This window comes from Rana temporaria (genome assembly GCF_905171775.1).
Source record: "Rana temporaria chromosome 5 unlocalized genomic scaffold, aRanTem1.1 chr5y, whole genome shotgun sequence".
Classification (NCBI taxonomy): domain Eukaryota; kingdom Metazoa; phylum Chordata; class Amphibia; order Anura; family Ranidae; genus Rana; species Rana temporaria.
In genome coordinates, this window is record NW_024404466.1 from 1 (window position 1) to 26689 (window position 26689).

Below are 26689 nucleotides of genomic sequence, written 5' to 3' on the forward strand. Positions count from 1 at the left end.
TTACACTCTAATGTCCCCTCCCCCCCCCCACATCAGTCTCTGTACAGAGGAGCTTACACTCTAATGTCCCCCCCCACATCACATCACATCAGTCTCTGTACAGAGGAGCTTACACTCTAATGTCCCCTCCCCCCCACATCACATCAGTCTCTGTACAGAGGAGCTTACACTCTAATGTCCCCTCCCCCCCCCACAGTCACATCAGTCTCTGTACAGAGGAGCTTACACTCTAATGTCCCCTCCCCCCCACATCACATCAGTCTCTGTACAGAGGAGCTTACACTCTAATGTCCCCTCCCCCCCCACATCACATCAGTCTCTGTACAGAGGAGCTTACACTCTAATGTCCCCTCCCCCCCCCACATCACATCAGTCTCTGTACAGAGGAGCTTACACTCTAATGTCCCCTCCCCCCCCACATCACATCAGTCTCTGTACAGAGGAGCTTACACTCTAATGTCCCCCCCCCCACATCACATCAGTCTCTGTACAGAGGAGCTTACACTCTAATGTCCCCTCCCCCCACAGTCACATCAGTCTCTGTACAGAGGAGCTTACACTCTAATGTCCCCTCCCCCCACAGTCACATCAGTCTCTGTACAGAGGAGCTTACACTCTAATGTCCCCTCCCCCCCCACATCACATCAGTCTCTGTACAGAGGAGCTTACACTCTAATGTCCCCTCCCCCCCCACACATCACATCAGTCTCTGTACAGAGGAGCTTACACTCTAATGTCCCCTCCCCCCACAGTCACATCAGTCTCTGTACAGAGGAGCTTACACTCTAATGTCCCCTCCCCCCACATCACATCAGTCTCTGTACAGAGGAGCTTACACTCTAATGTCCCCTCCCCCACATCAGTGATGTATTTGTGTCTTTTTTTCGCCCCTCACATACAATGTAGCAATCAGATCTCCAACATAATGTATAACAGGAAGTGCAAGTCATCCCCCTTCTTCCTCCTCCCACTCTCCTCCCCTCTCCCCTCCCTCTCTCCTCCCCTCTCTCCTCCCCTCTCTCCTCCCCTCTCTCCTCCCCGCCTCCTTATTTACTTCTACTTTCATTTCAGGACTTTCATCTCCGCAACTCATCTCTGTGCTGGACGTAACCCTCTCCCTCCCCCAACCAGGGTGACACTGCACCCCTCCCCTCCCCCAACCAGGGTGACACTGCACCCCTCCCCTCCCCCAACCAGGGTGACACTGCACCCCTCCCCACCCCCAATCAGGGTGACACTGCACCCCTCCCCACCCCCAACCAGGGTGACACTGCACCCCTCCCCTCCCCCAACCAGGGTGACACTGCACCCCTCCCCTCCCCCAACCAGGGTGACACTGCACCCCTCCCCTCCCCCAACCAGGGTGACCGTGCACCCCTCCCCTCCCCCAACCAGGGGGACCGTGCACCCCTCCCCACCCCCAACCAGGGTGACACTGCACCCCTCCCCACCCCCAACCAGGGTGACACTGTACCCCTCCCCACCCCCAACCAGGGTGAGCGTGCACCCCTCCTAGGGTGACCCCCCAACTTCCTCCCTGGATGACTCTGCACCTCTTTGGGTGATCGTGGATTTTCCATGATGGACGTTCGGTGAGTATGAGTGACTTCTCCTCTCTCCATTTACATTAACTGTCCCTACGGGGCCCCAGTACTGTCCAGTGTAAATGTGGGGGCCCCAGGAGTGTGCAGTGTAAATGTGGGGCCCCAGGAGTGTGCAGTGCTAAAGTGGGGGCCCCAGTAATGTACAGTGCAAATGTGGGGGCCCCAGGAGTGTGCAGTGCAAATGTGGGGGCCCCAGTAGTGTACAGTGCAAATGTGGGGCCCCAGGAGTGTACAATGTAAATGTGGGGCCCCCAGGAGTGTACAATGTAAATGTGGGGGCCCCAGGAGTGTACAATGTTAATGTGGGGGCCCCAGGAGTGTGCAGTGTCAATGTGGGGACCCCAGGAGTGTGCAGTGTAAATGTCGGGGCCCCAGGAGTGTGCAGTGTAAATGTGGGGCCCCAGGAGTGTGCAGTGTAAATGTGGGGGCCCCAGGAGCGTGCAGTGTAAATGTGGGGTCCCAGGAGTGTGCAGTGTAAATGTGGGGCCCCAGGAGTGTGCAGTGTAAATGTGGGGGCCCCAGGAGTGTGCAGTGTAAATGTGGGGTCCCCAGGAGTGTGCAGTGTAAATGTGGGGTCCCCAGGAGTGTGCAGTGTAAATGTGGGGTCCCCAGGAGTGTGCAGTGTAAATGTGGGGTCCCCAGGAGTGTGCAGTGTAAATGTGGGGACCCCAGGAGTGTGCAGTGTAAATGTGGGACCCCAGGAGTGTGCAGTGTCAATGTGGGGACCCCAGGAGTGTGCAGTGTCAATGTGGGGACCCCAGGAGTGTGCAGTGTAAATGTGGGGACCCCAGGAGTGTGCAGTGTCAATGTGGGGACCCCAGGAGTGTGCAGTGTAAATGTGGGGACCCCAGGAGTGTGCAGTGTCAATGTGGGGTCCCCAAGAGTGTGCAGTGTAAATGTGGGGGCCCCAGGTGTGTGCAGTGTAAATGTGGGGTCCCCAAGAGTGTGCAGTGTAAATGTGGGGTCCCCAAGAGTGTGCAGTGTAAATGTGGGGGCCCCAGGAGTGTGCAGTGTAAATGTGGGGTCCCAGGAGTGTGCAGTGTAAATGTGGGGTCCCAGGAGTGTGCAGTGTAAATGTGGGGTCCCCAAGAGTGTGCAGTGTAAATGTGGGGTCCCCAAGAGTGTGCAGTGTAAATGTGGGGTCCCCAAGAGTGTGCAGTGTAAATGTGGGGTCCCCAAGAGTGTGCAGTGTAAATGTGGGGTCCCCAAGAGTGTGCAGTGTAAATGTGGGGTCCCCAAGAGTGTGCAGTGTAAATGTGGGGTCCCCAAGAGTGTGCAGTGTAAATGTGGGGTCCCCAAGAGTGTGCAGTGTAAATGTGGGGTCCCCAAGAGTGTGCAGTGTAAATGTGGGGTCCCCAAGAGTGTGCAGTGTAAATGTGGGGTCCCCAAGAGCGTGCAGTGTAAATGTGGGGTCCCCAAGAGCGTGCAGTGTAAATGTGGGGTCCCCAAGAGCGTGCAGTGTAAATGTGGGGTCCCCAAGAGCGTGCAGTGTAAATGTGGGGTCCCCAAGAGCGTGCAGTGTAAATGTGGGGGCCCCAAGAGCGTGCAGTGTAAATGTGGGGGCCCCAAGAGCGTGCAGTGTAAATGTGGGGGCCCCAAGAGCGTGCAGTGTAAATGTGGGGCCCCAGGAGCGTGCAGTGTAAATGTGGGGCCCCAGGAGCGTGCAGTGTAAATGTGGGGGCCCCAGGAGCGTGCAGTGTAAATGTGGGGGCCCCAGGAGCGTGCAGTGTAAATGTGGGGGCCCCAGGAGCGTGCAGTGTAAATGTGGGGGCCCCAGGAGCGTGCAGTGTAAATGTGGGGGCCCCAGGTGTGTGCAGTGTAAATGTGGGGGCCCCAGGTGTGTGCAGTGTAAATGTGGGGCCCCAGGAGTGTGCAGTGTAAATGTGGGGGCCCCAGGAGTGTGCAGTGTAAATGTGGGGGCCCCAGGAGTGTGCAGTGTAAATGTGGGGGCCCCAGGAGTGTGCAGTGTAAATGTGGGGGCCCCAGGAGCGTGCAGTGTAAATGTGGGGGCCCCAGGAGCGTGCAGTGTAAATGTGGGGGCCCCAGGAGCGTGCAGTGTAAATGTGGGGGCCCCAGGAGCGTGCAGTGTAAATGTGGGGGCCCCACGAGTGTGCAGTGTAAATGTGGGGGCCCAGGAGCGTGCAGTGTAAATGTGGGGGCCCCACGAGTGTGCAGTGTAAATGTGGGGGCCCCAGGAGCGTGCAGTGTAAATGTGGGGGCCCCAGGAGTGTGCAGTGTAAATGTGGGGGCCCCAGGAGCGTGCAGTGTAAATGTGGGGTCCCCAAGAGCGTGCAGTGTAAATGTGGGGGCCCCAGGAGCGTGCAGTGTAAATGTGGGGTCCCCAGGAGTGTGCAGTGTAAATGTGGGGCCCCAGGAGCGTGCAGTGTAAATGTGGGGGCCCAGGAGTGTGCAGTGTCAATGTGGGGTCCCCAGGAGCGTGCAGTGTAAATGTGGGGCCCCAGGAGCGTGCAGTGTAAATGTGGGGCCCTTCTCCTGGTGACTTTGTAGTGAAAAGACATTCTCTGTAAGAAACTTTCCTTCTTCTGATCAATATGAAATCCAGGAATGGTCCCTGCGAGGCCCCCGAACATAAACCCTCCAATCAGAAGGGCACATACACTGAGAACATTCGATCAGAGGGGGTAATACACTGAGAACATTCGATCAGAGGGGTAATACAATGAGAACATTCGATCAGAGGGGATAATACACTGAGAACATTCGATCAGAGGGGTAATACAATGAGAACATTCGATCAGAGGGGATAATACACTGAGAACATTCGATCAGAGGGGATAATACACTGAGAACATTCGATCAGAGGGGGTAATACACTGAGAACATTCGATCAGAGGGGTAATACAATGAGAACATTCGATCAGAGGGGATAATACACTGAGAACATTCGATCAGAGGGGATAATACACTGAGAACATTCGATCAGAGGGGGTAATACACTGAGAACATTCGATCAGAGGGGATAATACACTGAGAACATTCGATCAGAGGGGATAATACAATGAGAACATTCGATCAGAGGGGATAATACACTGAGAACATTCGATCAGAGGGGGTAATACACTGAGAACATTCGATCAGAGGCGGTAATACACTGAGAATGTTCGACCAGGGGGGATAATACATTGAGAACATTCGATCAGAGGGGATAATACACTGAGAACATTCGATCAGAGGGGATAATACATTGAGAACATTCGATCAGAGGGGATAATACACTGAGAACATTCGATCAGAGGCGGTAATACACTGAGAACATTCGATCAGAGGGGATAATACACTGAGAACATTCGATCAGAGGGGATAATACACTGAGAACATTCGATCAGAGGGGTAATACAATGAGAACATTCGATCAGAGGGGATAATACACTGAGAACATTCGATCAGAGGGGGTAATACACTGAGAACATTCGATCAGAGGGGATAATACACTGAGAACATTCGATCAGAGGGGGTAATACACTGAGAACATTCGATCAGAGGGGATAATACACTGAGAACATTCGATCAGAGGGGGTAATACACTGAGAACATTCGATCAGAGGGGGTAATACACTGAGAACATTCGATCAGAGGGGATAATACACTGAGAACATTCGATCAGAGGGGGTAATACACTGAGAACGTTCGATCAGAGGGGATAATACAATGAGAACATTCGATCAGAGGCGGTAATACACTGAGAATGTTCGACCAGGGGGGGTAATACACTGAGAACATTCGATCAGAGGTGGTAATACATTGAGAACATTCGATCAGAGGCGGTAATACACTGAGAACATTCGATCAGAGGGGATAATACACTGAGAACATTCGATCAGAGGGGGTAATACACTGAGAACATTCGATCAGAGGGGATAATACAATGAGAACATTCGATCAGAGGCGGTAATACACTGAGAATGTTCGACCAGGGGGGGTAATACACTGAGAACATTCGATCAGAGGTGGTAATACATTGAGAACATTCGATCAGAGGTGGTAATACACTGAGAACATTCGATCAGAGGGGATAATACACTGAGAACATTCGATCAGAGGGGGTAATACACTGAGAACATTCGATCAGAGGGGATAATACAATGAGAACATTCGATCAGAGGCGGTAATACACTGAGAATGTTCGACCAGGGGGGGTAATACACTGAGAACATTCGATCAGAGGTGGTAATACATTGAGAACATTCGATCAGAGGCGGTAATACACTGAGAACATTCGATCAGAGGGGATAATACACTGAGAACATTCGATCAGAGGGGATAATACACTGAGAACATTCGATCAGAGGGGATAATACACTGAGAACATTCGATCAGAGGGGATAATACACTGAGAACATTCGATCAGAGGGGATAATACACTGAGAACATTCGATCAGAGGGGATAATACACTGAGAACATTCGATCAGAGGCGGTAATACAATGAGAACATTCGATCAGGGGGGGGTAATACACTGAGAACATTCGATCAGAGGGGATAATACACTGAGAACATTCGATCAGAGGCGGTAATACAATGAGAACATTCGATCAGAGGTGGTAATACACTGAGAACATTCGATCAGAGGGGATAATACACTGAGAACATTCGATCAGAGGGGGTAATACACTGAAGAACATTCGATCAGAGGGGATAATACACTGAGAACATTCGATCAGGGGGGTAATACACTGAGAACATTCGATCAGAGGGGGTAATACACTGAGAACGTTCGATCAGGGGGGTAATACACTGAGAACATTCGATCAGAGGCGGTAATACACTGAGAACATTCGATCAGGGGGGGGTAATACACTGAGAACATTCGATCAGAGGGGGTAATACACTGAGAACGTTCGATCAGGGGGGTAATACACTGAGAACATTCGATCAGAGGCGGTAATACACTGAGAACATTCGATCAGGGGGGGGGTAATACACTGAGAACGTGTGATTTTTGCCCCAGTTTCGCAGTAGTTGATCAGCTCACAATACGAATGTACATACAGGTGGTTTGGACGAATAGCTATGTAATGTGATTTTTGTCTGTCCTCAGGGCGGAGGTGGAGGTTTTGGGTCTTACTGAAGACGTGGACAACGAATTTCTTCATCTTTACTTTGAGAATAAACGTCGGTCAGGAGGCGGGGCAATACAGTCGGTCTCCAGGAATGGGTCGGTGGGGCTAATCACATTTTCAGATCCTGGAGGTAAGTGACTCTCCACACCGACCAATCACAACCAACCTCCAGAGGCAGAACCCCCCCCCCCCAATCGCCCCTTAGTGTAATATCTTCACTAACTGCATAGATATCACCTGTATATAACGTGTCAGATAGAGGAGGAAGCAGTGATAGATCAGTAATCTGTATATAGGATTCTCCGGGTGGTGGGTCACATGACCTCTATTCTCTGGGTGGTGGGTCACCATGACCTCTATTCTCTGGGTGGTGGGTCACATGACCTCTATTCTCCGGGTGGTGGGTCACATGACCTCTATTCTCCGGGTGGTGGGTCACATGACCTCTATTCTCCGGGTGGTGGGTCACATGACCTCTATTCTCTGGGTGGTGGGTCACATGACCTCTATTCTCTGGGTGGTGGGTCACATGACCTCTATTCTCTGGGTGGTGGGTCACATGATCTCTATTCTCTGGGTGGTGGGTCACATGATCTCTATTCTCTGGGTGGTGGGTCACATGATCTCTATTCTCTGGGTGATGGGTCACATGACCTATATTCTCTGGGTGGTTGGAGGGTGGTGGGTCACATGACATCTATTCTCTGGGTGGTGGGTCACATGACCTCTATTCTCCAGGTGGTTGGAGGGTGGTGGGTCACATGACCTCTATTCTCTGGGTGGTGGGTCACATGACCTCTATTCTCTGGGTGGTGGGTCACATGACCTCTATTCTCCGGGTGGTGGGTCACATGACCTCTATTCTCCGGGTGGTGGGTCACATGATCTCTATTCTCTGGGTGGTGGGTCACATGACCTCTATTCTCTGGGTGGTGGGTCACATGACCTCTATTCTCTGGGTGGTGGGTCACATGACCTCTATTCTCCGGGTGGTGGGTCACATGACCTCTATTCTCCGGGTGGTGGGTCACATGACCTCTATTCTCTGGGTGGTGGGTCACATGACCTCTATTCTCTGGGTGGTGGGTCACATGACATCTATTCTCTGGGTGGTGGGTCACATGACATCTATTCTCTGGGTGGTGGGTCACATGACATCTATTCTCTGGGTGGTGGGTCACATGACCTCTATTCTCTGGGTGGTGGGTCACATGACCTCTATTCTCTGGGTGGTGGGTCACATGACCTCTATTCTCCGGGTGGTGGGTCACATGACCTCTATTCTCCGGGTGGTGGGTCACATGACCTCTATTCTCTGGGTGGTGGGTCACATGACCTCTATTCTCTGGGTGGTGGGTCACATGACATCTATTCTCTGGGTGGTGGGTCACATGACATCTATTCTCTGGGTGGTGGGTCACATGACCTCTATTCTCCGGGTGGTTGGAGGGTGGTGGGTCACATGACCTCTATTCTCTGGGTGGTGGGTCACATGACCTCTATTCTCTGGGTGGTGGGTCACATGACCTCTATTCTCCGGGTGGTTGGAGGGTGGTGGGTCACATGACCTCTATTCTCTGGGTGGTGGGTCACATGACCTCTATTCTCTGGGTGGTGGGTCACATGACCTCTATTCTCTGGGTGGTGGGTCACATGACATCAATTCTCTGGGTGGTGGGTCACATGACCTCTATTCTCTGGGTGGTGGGTCACATGACCTCTATTCTCCGGGTGGTGGGTCACATGACCTCTATTCTCCGGGTGGTGGGTCACATGACCTCTATTCTCTGGGTGGTGGGTCACATGACCTCTATTCTCTGGGTGGTGGGTCACATGACCTCTATTCTCTGGGTGGTGGGTCACATGATCTCTATTCTCTGGGTGGTGGGTCACATGATCTCTATTCTCTGGGTGGTGGGTCACATGATCTCTATTCTCTGGGTGATGGGTCACATGACCTATATTCTCTGGGTGGTTGGAGGGTGGTGGGTCACATGACATCTATTCTCTGGGTGGTGGGTCACATGACCTCTATTCTCCAGGTGGTTGGAGGGTGGTGGGTCACATGACCTCTATTCTCTGGGTGGTGGGTCACATGACCTCTATTCTCTGGGTGATGGGTCACATGACCTCTATTCTCTGGGTGGTGGGTCACATGACCTCTATTCTCTGGGTGGTGGGTCACATGACCTCTATTCTCCGGGTGGTGGGTCACATGATCTCTATTCTCTGGGTGGTGGGTCACATGACCTCTATTCTCTGGGTGGTGGGTCACCATGACCTCTATTCTCTGGGTGGTGGGTCACATGACCTCTATTCTCCGGGTGGTGGGTCACATGACCTCTATTCTCTGGGTGGTGGGTCACATGACCTCTATTCTCTGGGTGGTGGGTCACATGACATCTATTCTCTGGGTGGTGGGTCACATGACATCTATTCTCTGGGTGGTGGGTCACATGACCTCTATTCTCCGGGTGGTTGGAGGGTGGTGGGTCACATGACCTCTATTCTCTGGGTGGTGGGTCACATGACCTCTATTCTCTGGGTGGTGGGTCACATGACCTCTATTCTCCGGGTGGTTGGAGGGTGGTGGGTCACATGACCTCTATTCTCTGGGTGGTGGGTCACATGACCTCTATTCTCTGGGTGGTGGGTCACATGACCTCTATTCTCTGGGTGGTGGGTCACATGACCTCTATTCTCTGGGTGGTGGGTCACATGACATCAATTCTCTGGGTGGTGGGTCACATGACCTCTATTCTCTGGGTGGTGGGTCACATGACCTCTATTCTCCGGGTGGTTGGAGGGTGGTGGGTCACATGACCTCTATTCTCCGGGTGGTGGGTCACATGACCTCTATTCTCCGGGTGGTGGGTCACATGACATCTATTCTCTGGGTGGTGGGTCACATGACCTCTATTCTCTGGGTGGTGGGTCACATGACCTCTATTCTCCGGGTGGTTGGAGGGTGGTGGGTCACATGACCTCTATTCTCTGGGTGGTGGGTCACATGACCTCTATTCTCCGGGTGGTGGGTCACATGATCTCTATTCTCTGGGTAATGGGTCACATGATCTCTATTCTCTGGGTGGTGGGTCACATGACCTCTATTCTCTGGGTAATGGGTCACATGACATCTATTCTCTGGGTGGTGGGTCACATGACCTCTATTCTCTGGGTGATGGGTCACATGACCTCTATTCTCTGGGTGATGGGTCACATGACCTCTATTCTCTGGGTGATGGGTCACATGACCTCTATTCTCTGGGTGGTGGGTCACATGACCTCTATTCTCCGGGTGGTGGGTCACATGACCTCTATTCTCCGGGTGGTGGGTCACATGATCTCTATTCTCTGGGTGGTGGGTCACATGACCTCTATTCTCTGGGTGGTGGGTCACATGACCTCTATTCTCTGGGTGGTGGGTCACATGACCTCTATTCTCGGGTGGTGGGTCACATGACCTCTATTCTCCGGGTGGTGGGTCACATGACCTCTATTCTCTGGGTGGTGGGTCACATGACCTCTATTCTCTGGGTGGTGGGTCACATGACATCTATTCTCTGGGTGGTGGGTCACATGACATCTATTCTCTGGGTGGTGGGTCACATGACATCTATTCTCTGGGTGGTGGGTCACATGACCTCTATTCTCTGGGTGGTGGGTCACATGACCTCTATTCTCTGGGTGGTGGGTCACATGACCTCTATTCTCCGGGTGGTGGGTCACATGACCTCTATTCTCCGGGTGGTGGGTCACATGACCTCTATTCTCTGGGTGGTGGGTCACATGACCTCTATTCTCTGGGTGGTGGGTCACATGACATCTATTCTCTGGGTGGTGGGTCACATGACATCTATTCTCTGGGTGGTGGGTCACATGACCTCTATTCTCCGGGTGGTTGGAGGGTGGTGGGTCACATGACCTCTATTCTCTGGGTGGTGGGTCACATGACCTCTATTCTCTGGGTGGTGGGTCACATGACCTCTATTCTCCGGGTGGTTGGAGGGTGGTGGGTCACATGACCTCTATTCTCTGGGTGGTGGGTCACATGACCTCTATTCTCTGGGTGGTGGGTCACATGACCTCTATTCTCTGGGTGGTGGGTCACATGACATCTATTCTCTGGGTGGTGGGTCACATGACCTCTATTCTCTGGGTGGTGGGTCACATGACCTCTATTCTCCGGGTGGTGGGTCACATGACCTCTATTCTCCGGGTGGTGGGTCACATGACCTCTATTCTCTGGGTGGTGGGTCACATGACCTCTATTCTCTGGGTGGTGGGTCACATGACCTCTATTCTCTGGGTGGTGGGTCACATGATCTCTATTCTCTGGGTGGTGGGTCACATGATCTCTATTCTCTGGGTGGTGGGTCACATGATCTCTATTCTCTGGGTGATGGGTCACATGACCTATATTCTCTGGGTGGTTGGAGGGTGGTGGGTCACATGACATCTATTCTCTGGGTGGTGGGTCACATGACCTCTATTCTCCAGGTGGTTGGAGGGTGGTGGGTCACATGACCTCTATTCTCTGGGTGGTGGGTCACATGACCTCTATTCTCTGGGTGATGGGTCACATGACCTCTATTCTCTGGGTGGTGGGTCACATGACCTCTATTCTCTGGGTGGTGGGTCACATGACCTCTATTCTCCGGGTGGTGGGTCACATGATCTCTATTCTCTGGGTGGTGGGTCACATGACCTCTATTCTCTGGGTGGTGGGTCACATGACCTCTATTCTCCGGGTGGTGGGTCACATGACCTCTATTCTCCGGGTGGTGGGTCACATGACCTCTATTCTCTGGGTGGTGGGTCACATGACCTCTATTCTCTGGGTGGTGGGTCACATGACATCTATTCTCTGGGTGGTGGGTCACATGACCTCTATTCTCTGGGTGGTGGGTCACATGACCTCTATTCTCCGGGTGGTTGGAGGGTGGTGGGTCACATGACCTCTATTCTCTGGGTGGTGGGTCACATGACCTCTATTCTCTGGGTGGTGGGTCACATGACCTCTATTCTCCGGGTGGTTGGAGGGTGGTGGGTCACATGACCTCTATTCTCTGGGTGGTGGGTCACATGACCTCTATTCTCTGGGTGGTGGGTCACATGACCTCTATTCTCTGGGTGGTGGGTCACATGACCTCTATTCTCTGGGTGGTGGGTCACATGACATCTATTCTCTGGGTGGTGGGTCACATGACCTCTATTCTCTGGGTGGTGGGTCACATGACCTCTATTCTCCGGGTGGTTGGAGGGTGGTGGGTCACATGACCTCTATTCTCCGGGTGGTGGGTCACATGACCTCTATTCTCCGGGTGGTGGGTCACATGACATCTATTCTCTGGGTGGTGGGTCACATGACCTCTATTCTCTGGGTGGTGGGTCACATGACCTCTATTCTCCGGGTGGTTGGAGGGTGGTGGGTCACATGACCTCTATTCTCTGGGTGGTGGGTCACATGACCTCTATTCTCCGGGTGGTGGGTCACATGATCTCTATTCTCTGGGTAATGGGTCACATGATCTCTATTCTCTGGGTGGTGGGTCACATGACCTCTATTCTCTGGGTAATGGGTCACATGACATCTATTCTCTGGGTGGTGGGTCACATGACCTCTATTCTCTGGGTGATGGGTCACATGACCTCTATTCTCTGGGTGATGGGTCACATGACCTCTATTCTCTGGGTGATGGGTCACATGACCTCTATTCTCCGGGGGTGGGTCACATGACCTCTATTCTCTGGGTGATGGGTCACATGACTTCTATTCTCTGGGTGATGGGTCACATGACCTTTATTCTCTGGGTGGTGGGTCACATGACCTCTATTCTCTGGGTGATGGGTCACATGACCTCTATTCTCTGGGTGATGGGTCACATGACCTCTATTCTCCGGGTGATGGGTCACATGACCTCTATTCTCTGGGTGGTGGGTCACATGACCTCTATTCTCTGGGTGATGGGTCACATGACCTCTATTCTCTGGGTGGTGGGTCACATGACCTCTATTCTCTGGGTGGTGGGTCACATGACCTCTATTCTCTGGGTGGTGGGTCACATGACCTCTATTCTCTGGGTGATGGGTCACATGACCTCTATTCTCTGGGTGATGGGTCACATGACCTCTATTCTCCGGGTGATGGGTCACATGACATCTATTCTCTGGGTGATGGGTCACCTGACCTCTATTCTCTGGGTGATGGGTCACATGACCTCTATTCTCTGGGTGGTGGGTCACATGACCTCTATTCTCTGGGTGGTGGGTCACATGACCTCTATTCTTTGGTTGGTGGGTTGGGGGATGGTTGGAGGGCGGCGTACGGTAGGGTGGTTGGGGGACGGTTGGAGGGTGGCGTACGGTAGGGTGGTTGGGGGACGGTTGGAGGGTGGCGTACGGTAGGGTGGTTGGAGGGCGGTGTACGGTAGGGTGGTTGGAGGACGGTGGGGTGGTTGGAGGACGGTGCGGCGGTTGGAGGGTGGCGTACGGTAGGGAGGTTGGTGCGGCAGTTGGAGGGTGGCGTACGTTAGGGTGGTTGGGGGATGGTTGGAGGGTGGCGTACGGTAGGGTGGTTGGGGGATGATTGGAGGGCGGTGGTTGGTAGTGTGGTTGGAGGGTGGCGTACGGTAGGGTGGTTGGAGGATGGTGGGGTGGTTGGAGGGCGGTGCGACGGTTGGAGGGCGGCGTACGGTAGGGTGGTTGGGGGACGGTTGGAGGGTGGCGTACGGTAGGGTGGTTGGAGGGCGGTGTACGGTAGGGTGGTTGGAGGACGGTGGGGTGGTTGGAGGACGGTGCGGCGGTTGGAGGGTGGCCTACGGTAGGGAGGTTGGTGCGACAGTTGGAGGGTGGCGTACGTTAGGGTGGTTGGGGGATGGTTGGAGGGTGGCGTACGGCAGGGTGGTTGGGGGATGGTTGGAGGGCGGTGTACGGTAGGGTGGTTGGGGGACGGTTGGCGGGTGGCGTACGGCAGGGTGGTTGGAGGATGGTGGGGTGGTTGGAGGGCGGTGCGGCGGTTGGAGGGTGGCGTACGGTAGGGTGGTTGGGGGGCGATTGGCGGGTGGCGTACGGTAGGGTGGTTGGAGGGCGCTGTACGCTAGTTCAGTCAGGTGAGCGGATTTGGTCTTTTGTTTTCCAGATGCGGAGAGGGTCTTGTCTAAGGGGGAGCACCGCTTAAACCATGTGACTGTTCAGGTGAGGCGTCCTCCCCCATGGGACCCCAGGATGGTGGCTCTGTGCGGGTTGGATCCGGACATAACGGAGGCTCTCCTGGAATTATATGTGGAGGCCGTGAGTGGCCGGCAAGAGTTCAGCGTCCTGCGCTCTGCAGATAAGACCGCCGCCATTGTCTCCTTCCAGCAAGAGCTGAGCCAAGAAGGTAGGTGAAGCCAGTAGGTCTCCATTCCGTCTTCTCCATGGACATTTGTATGATCTCCATCCTGTGTTGTCAGCAATTGGCTATTCCCTGGATCCCCCCCGGGGTCATTCCCTATAAATATTTGTATCCGGTTATTAGTAGAAATACATCCGGATTTAAAGCGGAGGTCCACCCTAAAAAACATTAAAATGTTCTTTAAAAAAATAATGTTTCTTTCTCGTACATCACGGGACACAGAGAAGCATAGTAATTACTATGTGGGTTATAGAGAGTACCTTCAGGTGTGGACACTGGCACGCCCTTAAGGCAAGAAGTTCCCTCCCCTATATAACCCCTCCCATACCGGGAGTGCCTCAGTTTTTTGCCAGTGTCTAAGGTGTTGGTCACGAGTGAACATGTGCTCCAAGGAGCTCCACTGGAGGGATCCATATTGGATGTAAAAAACCTCCATGAAATCCGGATCCGTCCAAAGTGCTTCTGAGCCAAAGTGGACGGTACCCGGGCCCCGGTTAAGAAGAACGGGGTTTGGCCTGTAATGCTTCTCTTTGAGAGCTGGATCCTGGTTATTCAGTACTTTGGTCAATTTCCTAATACCAAAAGTTTACTGACAGGGTGCGATATGGGTCCAGGGGTGTGGTGTTCCTGTCCATGGACCCCGGTCCCTGAAGGTCTATAGACGCTGCTCTCCATGATGGGTGAAGATTGGACTGTCTGTTATGCAGAGTCCTGCAGCGTTGGATCAGGTAAGTGAAGGTGCTTCAGGACTTGGTCCTAGGAGTAACCTTCCTTTATTTGAGCCATTATGTTTGCCTAAAGCTATCTGTCTGTGCTTCTCCTATATGGTCCTGTGTGTTGTGGGGAGGAGGGGTATCTCTAGTCAGGTAGTTAGCCCCTCCTGTGCAGGTTAAAAGCAGAAAAAAGTTGTCCAAAGTGTTTGGCTTCACTTGGCTTACCTGGGCTCACATGGAGCTGTGGTGTTCCATCCTCATGCATGAGCGCGTAGCGTCATGCGCGCGCGACATTGATGTGTCTTAGGCGCACGCGCGCGCACAAATGAATTTTTTATACGCTGCTTCGGTGCGCACGAATGTGCGCGGCGTGCTCCGTGAGATGCGTGTGACGACATGTGCGTGCGTGCGGCTATGTGTGCGCGCGTAGCCTCGTGGTACACGCCTAAGCAGCGGCGTGCGCGCAGGGGGTCTATCTCAGCTGTTCTCTATGAGACTTGAGATTACAGGACAGAGCAGGTCAGGTGATTACACCTAGTCCTTATATGCTCCAGTCCACCTAACTGGTTCTGGCTGACGGTGGACACAGAGATCTTGTGCACATACTTTCAGTATTTAGTACTGGTGGTGGACAGTGACATCTGCTTAAGGCGCATAGTGGGCTCTGCACCTTGCCAACCATCAAATAGCAGCGTCAGTGCTGGTCTATAGGTTCGCAAGTAGTTGCAACTATTGTGAGTACCTCAGCTTTATCATGGCTAAAGGTTCAGGGACTAGAAGCAAAAAAGCAAAGGGATCGCCATCTGGCTCAGAGGATCTCGGGCATGCTCCTGCGGCTGCTCCTGATAAATTGGAGGAGGCCCAGGGTGAACCATCAGGGCTGTCAGATGCCTGTTCTGCCCTTGTCCCACTTGCTCCAGTTTTTGTGACACAGGAGGCTCTGGCCTCAGCTATGGGGGGTCTGGAGCAGAGATTAGCGACCTTGATTGCATCCTCTCTCTCAAGGGAAAAACGCACAAGGTCCCCCTCTCCCTCTGAGGAGTCCCTCGATTTGGGGCATGCATCCTCAGAAGAGGTTGATTTACCCTCTGGAGATCTGGCAGAAGGTCAGCTGGAAGTAGTGGACTCTGAGGATTCCACTTTGGGAGAACCCTTTTCGGCGTTGCAATCCGAAAAATTGTTGGTCCAGTCCCTCACTGAGATGGTCCGTTCGGCCTTCAAGTTGCCACTTTCAGAGCCAGCTTCAAGTGCAGTCTCATCTTTAGGCTCCTTAAAAGCTCCTCAAGCTAATTATTCCTTCCCGGTTCACCCCCTGCTGGAAGGGCTTATCTACAAGGATTGGGAACATCCAGATAGATATTTTCTTCCTCCTAAGAAGTTTTCGATTTTATACCCCATGGAGGAACAATTCACAAAAAAATGGGGCATCCCCAAGGTTGACGCAGCTGTGTCCTGCGTAAACAAATCTTTGACCTGTCCAGTAGAGAACGTTCTGGTATTCAAAGATCCGACAGACAAGAGATTAGAGACTTTATTAAAAACCTCTTTTGCTTCGGCGAGAGGAATAACCCAGCCTGCAATTGCGGCTATTGGGATTTGCCAGGCCTTGAAGGACCAGTTTAAAGGGGTCTTAAAGGAATTGCCGGCACAACAGGCCCAGAATTTGGCTGGGTTTCCCAGAGCATTATGTTTTGCCATAGATGCTATTAAGGACTCCATTCAGCAGTCCTCACGTCTCACTCTCTCGCTAGTTCATATGCGCAGGTTACTCTGGCTGAAGAACTGGTCTGCTGAAGCCCCGTGTAAAAAATTACTGGCGGGGTTTCCCTTTCATGGAGAGCGTTTGTTTGGGGAAGATCTGGATGCTTATATTCAGAAAATTTCCAGTGGCAAAAGTACACTGTTGCCAGTAAAGAAAAGGTTTAGGGGTTCCCCCTCCTTTAAGAGATCCTCCTCTCCTATCCCTAGTACTTCCGGTACCAGGCAGTTCCGACGGCCTCCTGGACGATTCAATGCAGGTGGGAAGCCACAGGGCCAGCCTCAGGCTTCCAAAAAGCCTTGGAACCGTAAGCCACAGGCCAAGCCAGCAACTAAGTCAGCATTATGAAGGTTCTCCCCCACTCAGCCGGGTGGGGGGAAGGCTTCAGCTGTTTGCGGAGGCTTGGCTAGACAGGATCCAAGACAGGTGGGTCCTCTCTACGGTCTCCGGGGGCTACAAGCTGGAGTTGAGCGAATTTCCTCCACCGCGCTTCTTAACCTCGAACGTCCCAAAGGACCTCGGCAAAAGAAGGTCCTTAACATTGGCCTTAGATCATCTGTTATCCCAAGGGGTAATCAGAGAACTGCCAGTGGAAGAACAAGGTTTGGGGTTTTATTCCAATCTCTTCACCGTCCCCAAACCAAACGGGGATGTAAGACCCATCCTGGACCTCAAGGCCTTAAACAAGTTCCTAAAGGTCCAATCATTCCGGATGGAATCGATCAGGTCAGTGGTGGCCTCCCTGCAAGGAGGGGAACTACTAGCGTCCATCGATATAAAGGACGCATACTTGCACGTTCCTATCTTTCTCGACCATCAGAAGCTGCTTCGCTTCGCGGTAAATCAGCGCCACTTCCAGTTCGTGGCCTTACCTTTTGGTCTGGCCACCGCTCCTCGTGTTTTCACGAAAGTATTGGCTCCACTGTTAGCCTATCGAAGGTCTCAAGGCATATCCATAGTAGCCTATCTAGACGACCTATTGGTAGTAGACCGGTCAGTGGCCGATCTAAACTCAGCGGTACACAGAACCGTAAAATTTCTGGAATCCATGGGTTGGGTTCTCAACCTGGACAAGTCAGCCTTAATGCCTGTGCAAAGGCTCGAATATTTGGGTCTACTCATAGACACAAAGCTAAAAAGGGTCTTCCTGCCCCAAAGGAAGTTCGAGGCTTTAAGAGAACTAGTTCAACTAGTCAAAGCAAAGCGTCAGCCTCCCATTCGCCTCTGTATGAGGTTATTGGGAAAGATGGTAGCCTCGTTCGAGGCCGTTCCATTTGCGCAGTTCCACTCAAGGGAGCTTCAACATGCCATTCTGTCCGCTTGGAACAAAAAGGTTCAAGCCTTGGATCTCCCTATGTCTCTCTCCCGGTCAGTCCGGCAGAGCCTTTGTTGGTGGCTGGTTCCCCGGAACCTGCTAAAGGGGAAGTCCTTTGTTCCCGTGACATGGCAGGTTGTGACCACGGACGCCAGTCTGCTAGGCTGGGGTGCAGTCCTGGGAGGTTTGTCTCTCCAGGGGAAATGGTCAGCCTCCGAAAGGTCTCTACCCATAAATCTGCTGGAAATTCGAGCAGTCTATCTAGCCCTGTCAGCTTGGTCAGACAGGTTGAAGGGTCTTCCGGTCAGGGTTCAATCAGACAATGTCACTGCTGTGGCATACATAAATCACCAGGGGGGCACAAGAAGTCGGGCAGCCCAAAGAGAGGTGAATCGAATCCTGACCTGGGCAGAGAAATATGTCCCATGCATATCTGCAGTGTTCATTCCGGGAATAGACAATTGGCGAGCAGACTACCTAAGCCGCCAACAGGTGCTTCCAGGGGAATGGACTCTTCACCCCGACATCTTCCAGAGCATTTGTCAGAGGTGGGGAACACCAGATGTCGATCTCTTTGCATCGAGGTTCAATGCAAGGGTGGGCAACTTTCTGTCCCGGACAAGGTATCCACTTGCTTACGGCACGGATGCACTGGTGTTCCCATGGGACCAGTTCTCCCTAATGTATGCGTTTCCTCCGCTGCAATTATTACCCCGTCTTCTTCGCAGGGTAAAGTCGGAAGGAAGACCAGTGATTCTGGTGGCTCCAGCGTGGCCCAGAAGGGCCTGGTTCGCGGACATTGTAAGGATGTCCGTGGGGCAACCGTGGTCCCTTCCGCTTCGGCCGGACCTATTGTCCCAGGGGCCAATATTCCATCCTTCCTTACCGTCTCTCAATTTGACGGTTTGGCTATTGAGTCCCATATCTTAAAGAAAAGGGGTCTCTCTAATGCGGTGGCATCTACTTTGATTAATGCCAGAAAACCGGCATCCAGACTTATCTATTACCGAGTTTGGAAATCTTATGTGGCCTGGTGCGAGACCAGGGGTTGGCATCCCCGGAGGTATCTCATTGGCAGAATTCTGGAGTTTCTGCAGTTAGGGGCAGACATGAAGTTGGCCCTAAGCACCATTAAGGGCCAGATCTCGGCCTTATCGATTTTTTTCCAAAGGCCACTAGCTACACATTCCCTGATCAAAACCTTTTTGCAAGGTGTGATCCGGCTTAGTCCACCAGTCAAGATTCCCTTGTGTCCATGGGATCTGAATCTGGTCCTTTCTGTCTTACAGAAACAACCATTTGAGCCCTTGGCTCATATTCCTTTGGTCCTTCTGACCAGGAAGGTGATATTTTTGGTAGCCATAACCTCCACCAGGAGGGTTTCAGAGTTGGCGGCCTTATCTTGTAAGGAACCGTACCTTATATTCCATAAGGATAGAGTGGTCCTACGGCCCCACCCGGCTTTCCTACCTAAAGTTGTTTCAAAATTTCATTTGAATCAGGATCTTGTTCTCCCGTCTTTTTTCTCAGAGCCTAGTTCTGCAAGGGAGAAGTCTTTACATACGCTAGACGTATTAAGAGCAGTTAAGATCTATCTTAAGGCTACTGCTCAGGTCCGGAAAACTGATACATTGTTTATCCTGCCAGAAGGTCCCAGATGTGGGCAGGCAGCGTCGAAGTCCACTATCTCCAAATGGATTCGGCAGGTCATTACTCAAGCCTATGGCTTGAGGGGAAAGGTTCCCCCGTTTAAGGTTAAAGCACATTCCACTAGAGCGGTGGGTACTTCCTGGGCAGTGCATCATCAAGCCTCCATGGCTCAAGTCTGCAAGGCCGCGACATGGTCGTCTGTCCATAGTTTCCCAAAATTTTATCAATTGGACATAAGAAAGAATGAGGAGAGCGCCTTTGGGCGCAGTGTGCTGCAGGCTGCAGTTTGATTCCTCATGTCTGATGGCGCCCGGCTTATTTCTTGGGGTCTCCCTCCCCTCATAGCATTGCTTTAGGACGTCCCACATAGTAATTACTATGCTTCTCTGTGTCCCGTGATGTACGATAAAGAAAATAGGATTTTTATAACAGCTTACCTGTAAAATCCTTTTCTTGAAGTACATCACGGGACACAGAGCACCCGCCCCTCTTTTTGGGGAAATTGGGACACTTATTGCTTGCTACAAAACTGAGGCACTCCCAGTATGGGAGGGGTTATATAGGGGAGGGAACTTCTTGCCTTAAGGGCGTGCCAGTGTCCACACCTGAAGGTACTCTCTATAACCCACATAGTAATTACTATGCTTCTCTGTGTCCCGTGATGTACTTCAAGAAAAGGATTTTACAGGTAAGCTGTTATAAAAATCCTATTTTTACTTACCAGAAACCACTGTTGCTAGGCAGTCTTCCTAATCTGCCTCTTCCTAGTCCGTGGTGATGTTCCGCCTCTTTCTCCTCTTCGGGGAGCTCCCCCGTTGTCTTCTGTGACCTGTGTGTGTCCCAGAAGACGACGGAGCTATTCACAAAGCACCCTCCAATTCTGGTTTCCCTTAGTTGCAATGGCGGCGCTGGCATCCGATCCGAGGGATGGATCGTTTCAGGGGGCCGTCATCGTGAGCTCGCTGGACAGGTAAGTGCCCTTATTAAAAGTCAGCAGCTACAGTGTTTGTAGTGGCTGACTTGGACATTGTACGGTCTCCATTCTGTCATCTCCATGGACATTGTACGCTCTCCATGGACATTGTACGGTCTCCATGGACATTGTACGCTCTCCATGGACATTGTGCGGTCTCCATGGACGGTGTACGCTCTCCATGGACATTGTACGCTCTCCATGGACATTGTACGCTCTCCATGGACGTTGTACGCTCTCCATGGACGTTGTACGGTCTCCATGGACGTTGTACGGTCTCCATGGACGTTGTACGGTCTCCTTGGACATTGTACGGTCTCCATGGACGTTGTACGGTCTCAATGGACGTTGTACGGTCTCCATGGACATTGTACAGTCTCCATGGACATTGTACGCTCTCCATGGACATTGTACGGTCTCCATGGACGGTGTACGCTCTCCATGGACATTGTACGCTCTCCATGGACGTTGTACGGTCTCCATGGACGTTGTACGGTCTCCATGGACGTTGTACGGTCTCCATGGACGTTGTACGGTCTCCTTGGACATTGTACGGTCTCCATGGACGGTGTACGCTCTCCATGGACGTTGTACGGTCTCCTTGGACATTGTACGGTCTCCATGGACGTTGTACGGTCTCCATGGACGTTGTACGGTCTCCTTGGACATTGTACGGTCTCCTTGGACGTTGTACGGTCTCCATGGACGTTGTACGGTCTCCAGGGACGTTGTACGGTCTCCAGGGACGTTGTACGGTCTCCATGGACGTTGTACGGTCTCCATGGACGTTGTACGGTCTCCATGGACGTTGTACGGTCTCCTTGGACGTTGTACGGTCTCCGTGGACGTTGTACGGTCTCCATGGACATTGTACGGTCTCCATGGACATTGTACGGTCTTCATGGACATTGTACGGTCTTCATGGACATTGTACGGTCTCCAGGGACGTTGTACGGTCTCCATGGACATTGTACAATCTCCATGGACATTGTACGGTCTCCATTCTGTCATCTCCATGGACATTGTACGGTCTCCATGGACATTGTACGGTCTCTATGGACGTTGTACGGTCTCCTTGGACATTGTACGGTCTCCTTGGACATTGTACGCTCTCCATTCTGTCATCTCCATGGACATTGTACGGTCTCCATGGACATTGTACGGTCTCCATGGACATTGTACAGTCTCCATGGACATGGTACGATCTCTATTCTGTCATCTCCATGGACATTGTACGATCTCCATGGACGCTGTACGGTCTCCATGGACGTTGTACGGTCTCCATGGACATTGTACGGTCTCTATGGACATTGTACGGTCTCTATGGACATTGTACGGTCTCCATGGACATTGTACGGTCTCCATGGACATTGTACGGTCTCCATGGACGTTGTACGCACTCCATGGACATTGTACGCACTCCATGGACATTGTACGCTCTCCATGGACATTGTACGCTCTCCATGGACATTGTACGGTCTCCTTGGACGTTGTACTTTCTCCATGGACGTTGTACGCTCTCCATGGACATTGTACGCTCTCCATGGACATTGTACGCTCTCCATGGACATTGTACGCTCTCCATGGACGTTGTACGCTCTCCATGGACGTTGTACGCTCTCCATGGACGTTGTACGCTCTCCATGGACGTTGTACGGTCTCCATGGACGTTGTACGGTCTCTATTCTGTCATTTCCATGGACATTGTACGGTCTCCATGGACATTGTATGGTCTCCATGGACATTGTACGGTCTCCATGGACGTTGTACGGTCTCCATGGACGTTGTACGGTCTCCATGGACATTGTACGCTCTCCATGGACATTGTACGCTCTCCATGGACATTGTACGGTCTCCATGGACATTGTACGGTCTCCTTGGACATTGTACGGTCTCCATGGACATTGTACGCTCTCCATGGACATTGTACGGTCTCCATGGACATTGTACGCTCTCCATGGACATTGTACGCTCTCCATGGACATTGTACGGTCTCCTTGGACATTGTACGGTCTCCTTGGACATTGTACGGTCTCCTTGGACATTGTACGCTCTCCATGGACGTTGTACGCTCTCCATGGACGTTGTACGCTCTCCATGGACGTTGTACGCTCTCCATGGACGTTGTACGCTCTCCATGGACGTTGTACGCTCTCCATGGACATGGTACGCTCTCCATGGACGTTGTACGGTCTCCATGGACTTTGTACGCTCTCCATGGACTTTGTACGCTCTCCATGGACATTGTACGCTCTCCATGGACATTGTACGCTCTCCATGGACATTGTACGCTCTCCATGGACGTTGTACGCTCTCCATGGACATGGTACGCTCTCCATGGACGTTGTACGCTCTCCATGGACGTTGTACGCTCTCCATGGACATGGTACGCTCTCCATGGACGTTGTACGGTCTCCATGGACTTTGTACGCTCTCCATGGACTTTGTACGCTCTCCATGGACATTGTACGCTCTCCATGGACATTGTACGCTCTCCATGGACATTGTACGCTCTCCATGGACGTTGTACGCTCTCCATGGACATGGTACGCTCTCCATGGACGTTGTACGCTCTCCATGGACATGGTACGCTCTCCATGGACGTTGTACGGTCTCCATGGACTTTGTACGCTCTCCATGGACTTTGTACGCTCTCCATGGACTTTGTACGCTCTCCATGGACATTGTACGCTCTCCATGGACATTGTACGCTCTCCATGGACATTGTACGCTCTCCATGGACATTGTACGCTCTCCATGGACATTGTATGCTCTCCATGGACATGGTACGCTCTCCATGGACATGGTACGCTCTCCATGGACATTGTACGCTCTCCATGGACATGGTACGCTCTCCATGGACATGGTACGCTCTCCATGGACATTGTACGCTCTCCATGGACGTTGTACGCTCTCCATGGACGTTGTACGCTCTCCATGGACGTTGTACGCTCTCCATGGACATTGTACGGTCTCCTTGGACATTGTACGGTCTCCTTGGACATTGTACGGTCTCCTTGGACATTGTACGCTCTCCATGGACGTTGTACGCTCTCCATGGACGTTGTAAGCTCTCCATGGACATGGTATGCTCTCCATGAACATTGTATGGTCTCCATTGTTAAAACAAGGGTGGGTGTAATGGCGCTTGCAAATAAAATAATTAAAAATGAAAATAACAATTCCTGTAGATAAGGTAATTCTCCACAGAACAAAGGAATGAATCCAAATGACGAATGAGTCAATCCGCCACCTGCTGTGGGTCTAAATATGTTCCACTCTAAATACGTCCAAGAATACCACCCAGCATTAAGGATAAATGTGGAGGGTACTGAGAGTGGTAAATAATAAATACCTAGTTCAGGTAAACACATGTGCCAAACTCAGCACAATGTTGAAATAAACCATATAATCACCATAAAAAATATTATAGAAATATTAAAAACTGTAAATGCAATACAATAAGTGATATTCCATAAAGTGCTTCATCCATTTAAAAGTGCATGGGGCAGTAGTCTGTGAATTAATGGTGAAAGAATGTCCCACAAAATGTATATAGTAGACACAATTCCTGGAAAATATAATCAATGGCATGCACAAGTGGGCATGGAATTAATAATTATAACAGTGAAAAAAATAATATTTCAAATGATCACCAAAGAATCAAACGGAATCAGGTGTAGTGTTCAACGTGTCCAGTGCACAAAAACGTGCAACAAATAATAATAAGTCCAAAAAAATCAATCAATAATTGTTCTCAAAGGTGCTCCAACAGATCCATACATCATAACTTCAGTGCTTGTAAATACCAACGTCAGGCTTCCCACAGTGTCTGGCAGATAGTGTGTTCCAGCCCCTTACCTTAAGAAGGCTTGTATTAAAAAGCCTATGTGTAATACTCCCACAGCCAGCCTGCTGATCCAATCCCATACACGACGGCTCATTAGGGTTAAAACGGTGTCTCTCAAACGAAAAATAAAGGAAGGGAAGCCTCCATAGCATAAAATCTTTAAGATCTATTAAATAAAAAGCAAATAAACACTCACAAGCAGCTACGAGTAATCAGCGTGTAAACCAAGTGTCTCCGCTCTGCGGCCGCGAGCGGATGACGTCACCAGCAGCTCTCCACGTCCTCACGCGTATCGTGACAGCCAAACGTCACTTAATCATAGGATCCTATTGGAGCACCTTTGCACTTAAGAACAATTATTGATTGATTTTTTTGGACTTATTATTATTTGTTGCACGTTTTTGTGCACTGGACACGATGAACACTACACCTGATTCCGTTTGATTCTTTGGTGATCATTAGAAATATTATTTTTTTCACTGTTATAATTATTAATTCCATGCCCACTTGTGCATGCCATTGATTATATTTTCCAGGAATTGTGTCTACTATATACATTTTGTGGGACATTCTTTCACCATTAATTCACAGACTACTGCCCCATGCACTTTTAAATGGATGAAGCACTTTATGGAATATCACTTATTGTATTGCATTTACAGTTTTTAATATTTCTATAATATTTTTTATGGCGATTATATGGTTTATTTCAACATTGTGCTGAGTTTGGCACATGTGTTTACCTGAACTAGGTATTTATTATTTACCACTCTCAGTACCCTCCACATTTATCCTTAATGCTGGGTGGTATTCTTGGACGTATTTAGAGTGGAACATATTTAGACCCACAGCAGGTGGCGGATTGACTCATTCGTCATTTGGATTCATTCCTTTGTTCTGTGGAGAATTACCTTATCTACAGGAATTGTTATTTTCATTTTTAATTATTTTATTTGCAAGCGCCATTACACCCACCCTTGTTTTATCTGTTGTCAGTGTGAGAGCACTATTAGTCGTGGCTGCTGCATACTAGTTGATACTTTATTTTATTATTTTAGCTTAGCTGTCCGTGGTTAGGTTGATTTGCGCATTAGTTCCCCCCCTTTTTACATGGTCTCCATTGTGTCATCTCCATGAACATTGTACGGTCTCCATTGTGTCATCTCCATGAACATTGTACGGTCTCCATTGTGTCATCTCCATGGACATTTCTCATTTTTCTGTCTCAGATCTTAACCATATATTCACTCGTGTGGAAGAAAAGAAATTACACGATCGATCGATCTCTGTGCTCCGTGTCCGGGCCAGTGGGGACATCCTGGTGGGAAATATTGGGAGTCAGATAACAGAGGAGCTCCTGGAGATGTACTTCGAGAGTAAGCGCAGTGGAGGTGGCGCGTTGAGGTCCGTGACCGTCCTGAGGGAAGAATTTGCCGTGGTCTCTTTCCATGACTGGAACGGTGAGTGCGGGGTCACTGGGCTCCTCTGTCTGAATCAATAGGGAAGCTCCATCTTCTTAAATATCCTGCCTGCTGAACCCAAAGGGTGGTCTCTGACCGTATATCACACCCCATCCCATCTGTTCTCAGTACCCGCTTCATACATCAAGAGTCCAATGGATAAAAAAAGTCCAAGCGATAGAAAACCTCCATTCCTGTACCCAGGCAGAACCCCCAACAAAGCATGATCCATTCCTGTACCCAGGCAGAACCCCCAACAAAGCACGATCCATTCCTGTACCCAGGCAGAACCCCCAACAAAGCATGATCCATTCCTGTACCCAGGCAGAACCACAACAAAGCATGATCCATTCCTGTACCCAGGCAGAACCCCCAACAAAGCATGATGCAATCCTTTACCCAGGCAGAACCCCCAACAAAGCACGATCCATTCCTGTACCCAGGCAGAACCCCCAACAAAGCACGATCCATTCCTGTACCCAGGCAGAACCCCCAACAAAGCACGATCCATTCCTGTACCCAGGCAGAACCCCCAACAAAGCACGATCCATTCCTGTATCCAGGCAGAACCCCCAACAAAGCATGGTCCATTCCTGTACCCAGGCAGAACCCCCAACAAAGCATGATCCATTCCTGTACCCAGGCAGAACCCCCAACAAAGCATGATCCATTCCTGTACCCAGGCAGAACCCCCAACAAAGCATGATCCATTCCTGTACCCAGGCAGAACCCCCAACAAAGCATGATCCATTCCTGTACCCAGGCAGAACCCCCAACAAAGCGTGATCCATTCCTGTACCCAGGCACAACCCCCAACAAAGCATGATCCATTCCTGTACCCAGGCAGAACCCCCAACAAAGCACGATCCATTCCTGTACCCAGGCAGAA

The 26689-nt window shown here is 51.1% G+C and overlaps 1 protein-coding gene across 1 annotated transcript in view; it reads left to right on the forward strand.

The window, feature by feature from the left end:
* Positions 1–1516: 1516 nt before the first annotated feature.
* Positions 1517–26689, forward strand: part of PARP10 (poly(ADP-ribose) polymerase family member 10) — a gene marked incomplete at its 5' end in the record, with an annotated part of 117547 nt that continues 92374 nt past the window's right edge. Inside the window, 4 exon segments of the mRNA XM_040334342.1 lie at positions 1517–1592; positions 6663–6814; positions 13826–14065; positions 25570–25800. Coding sequence (XP_040190276.1) covers positions 1579–1592; positions 6663–6814; positions 13826–14065; positions 25570–25800 — 637 coding nt within the window.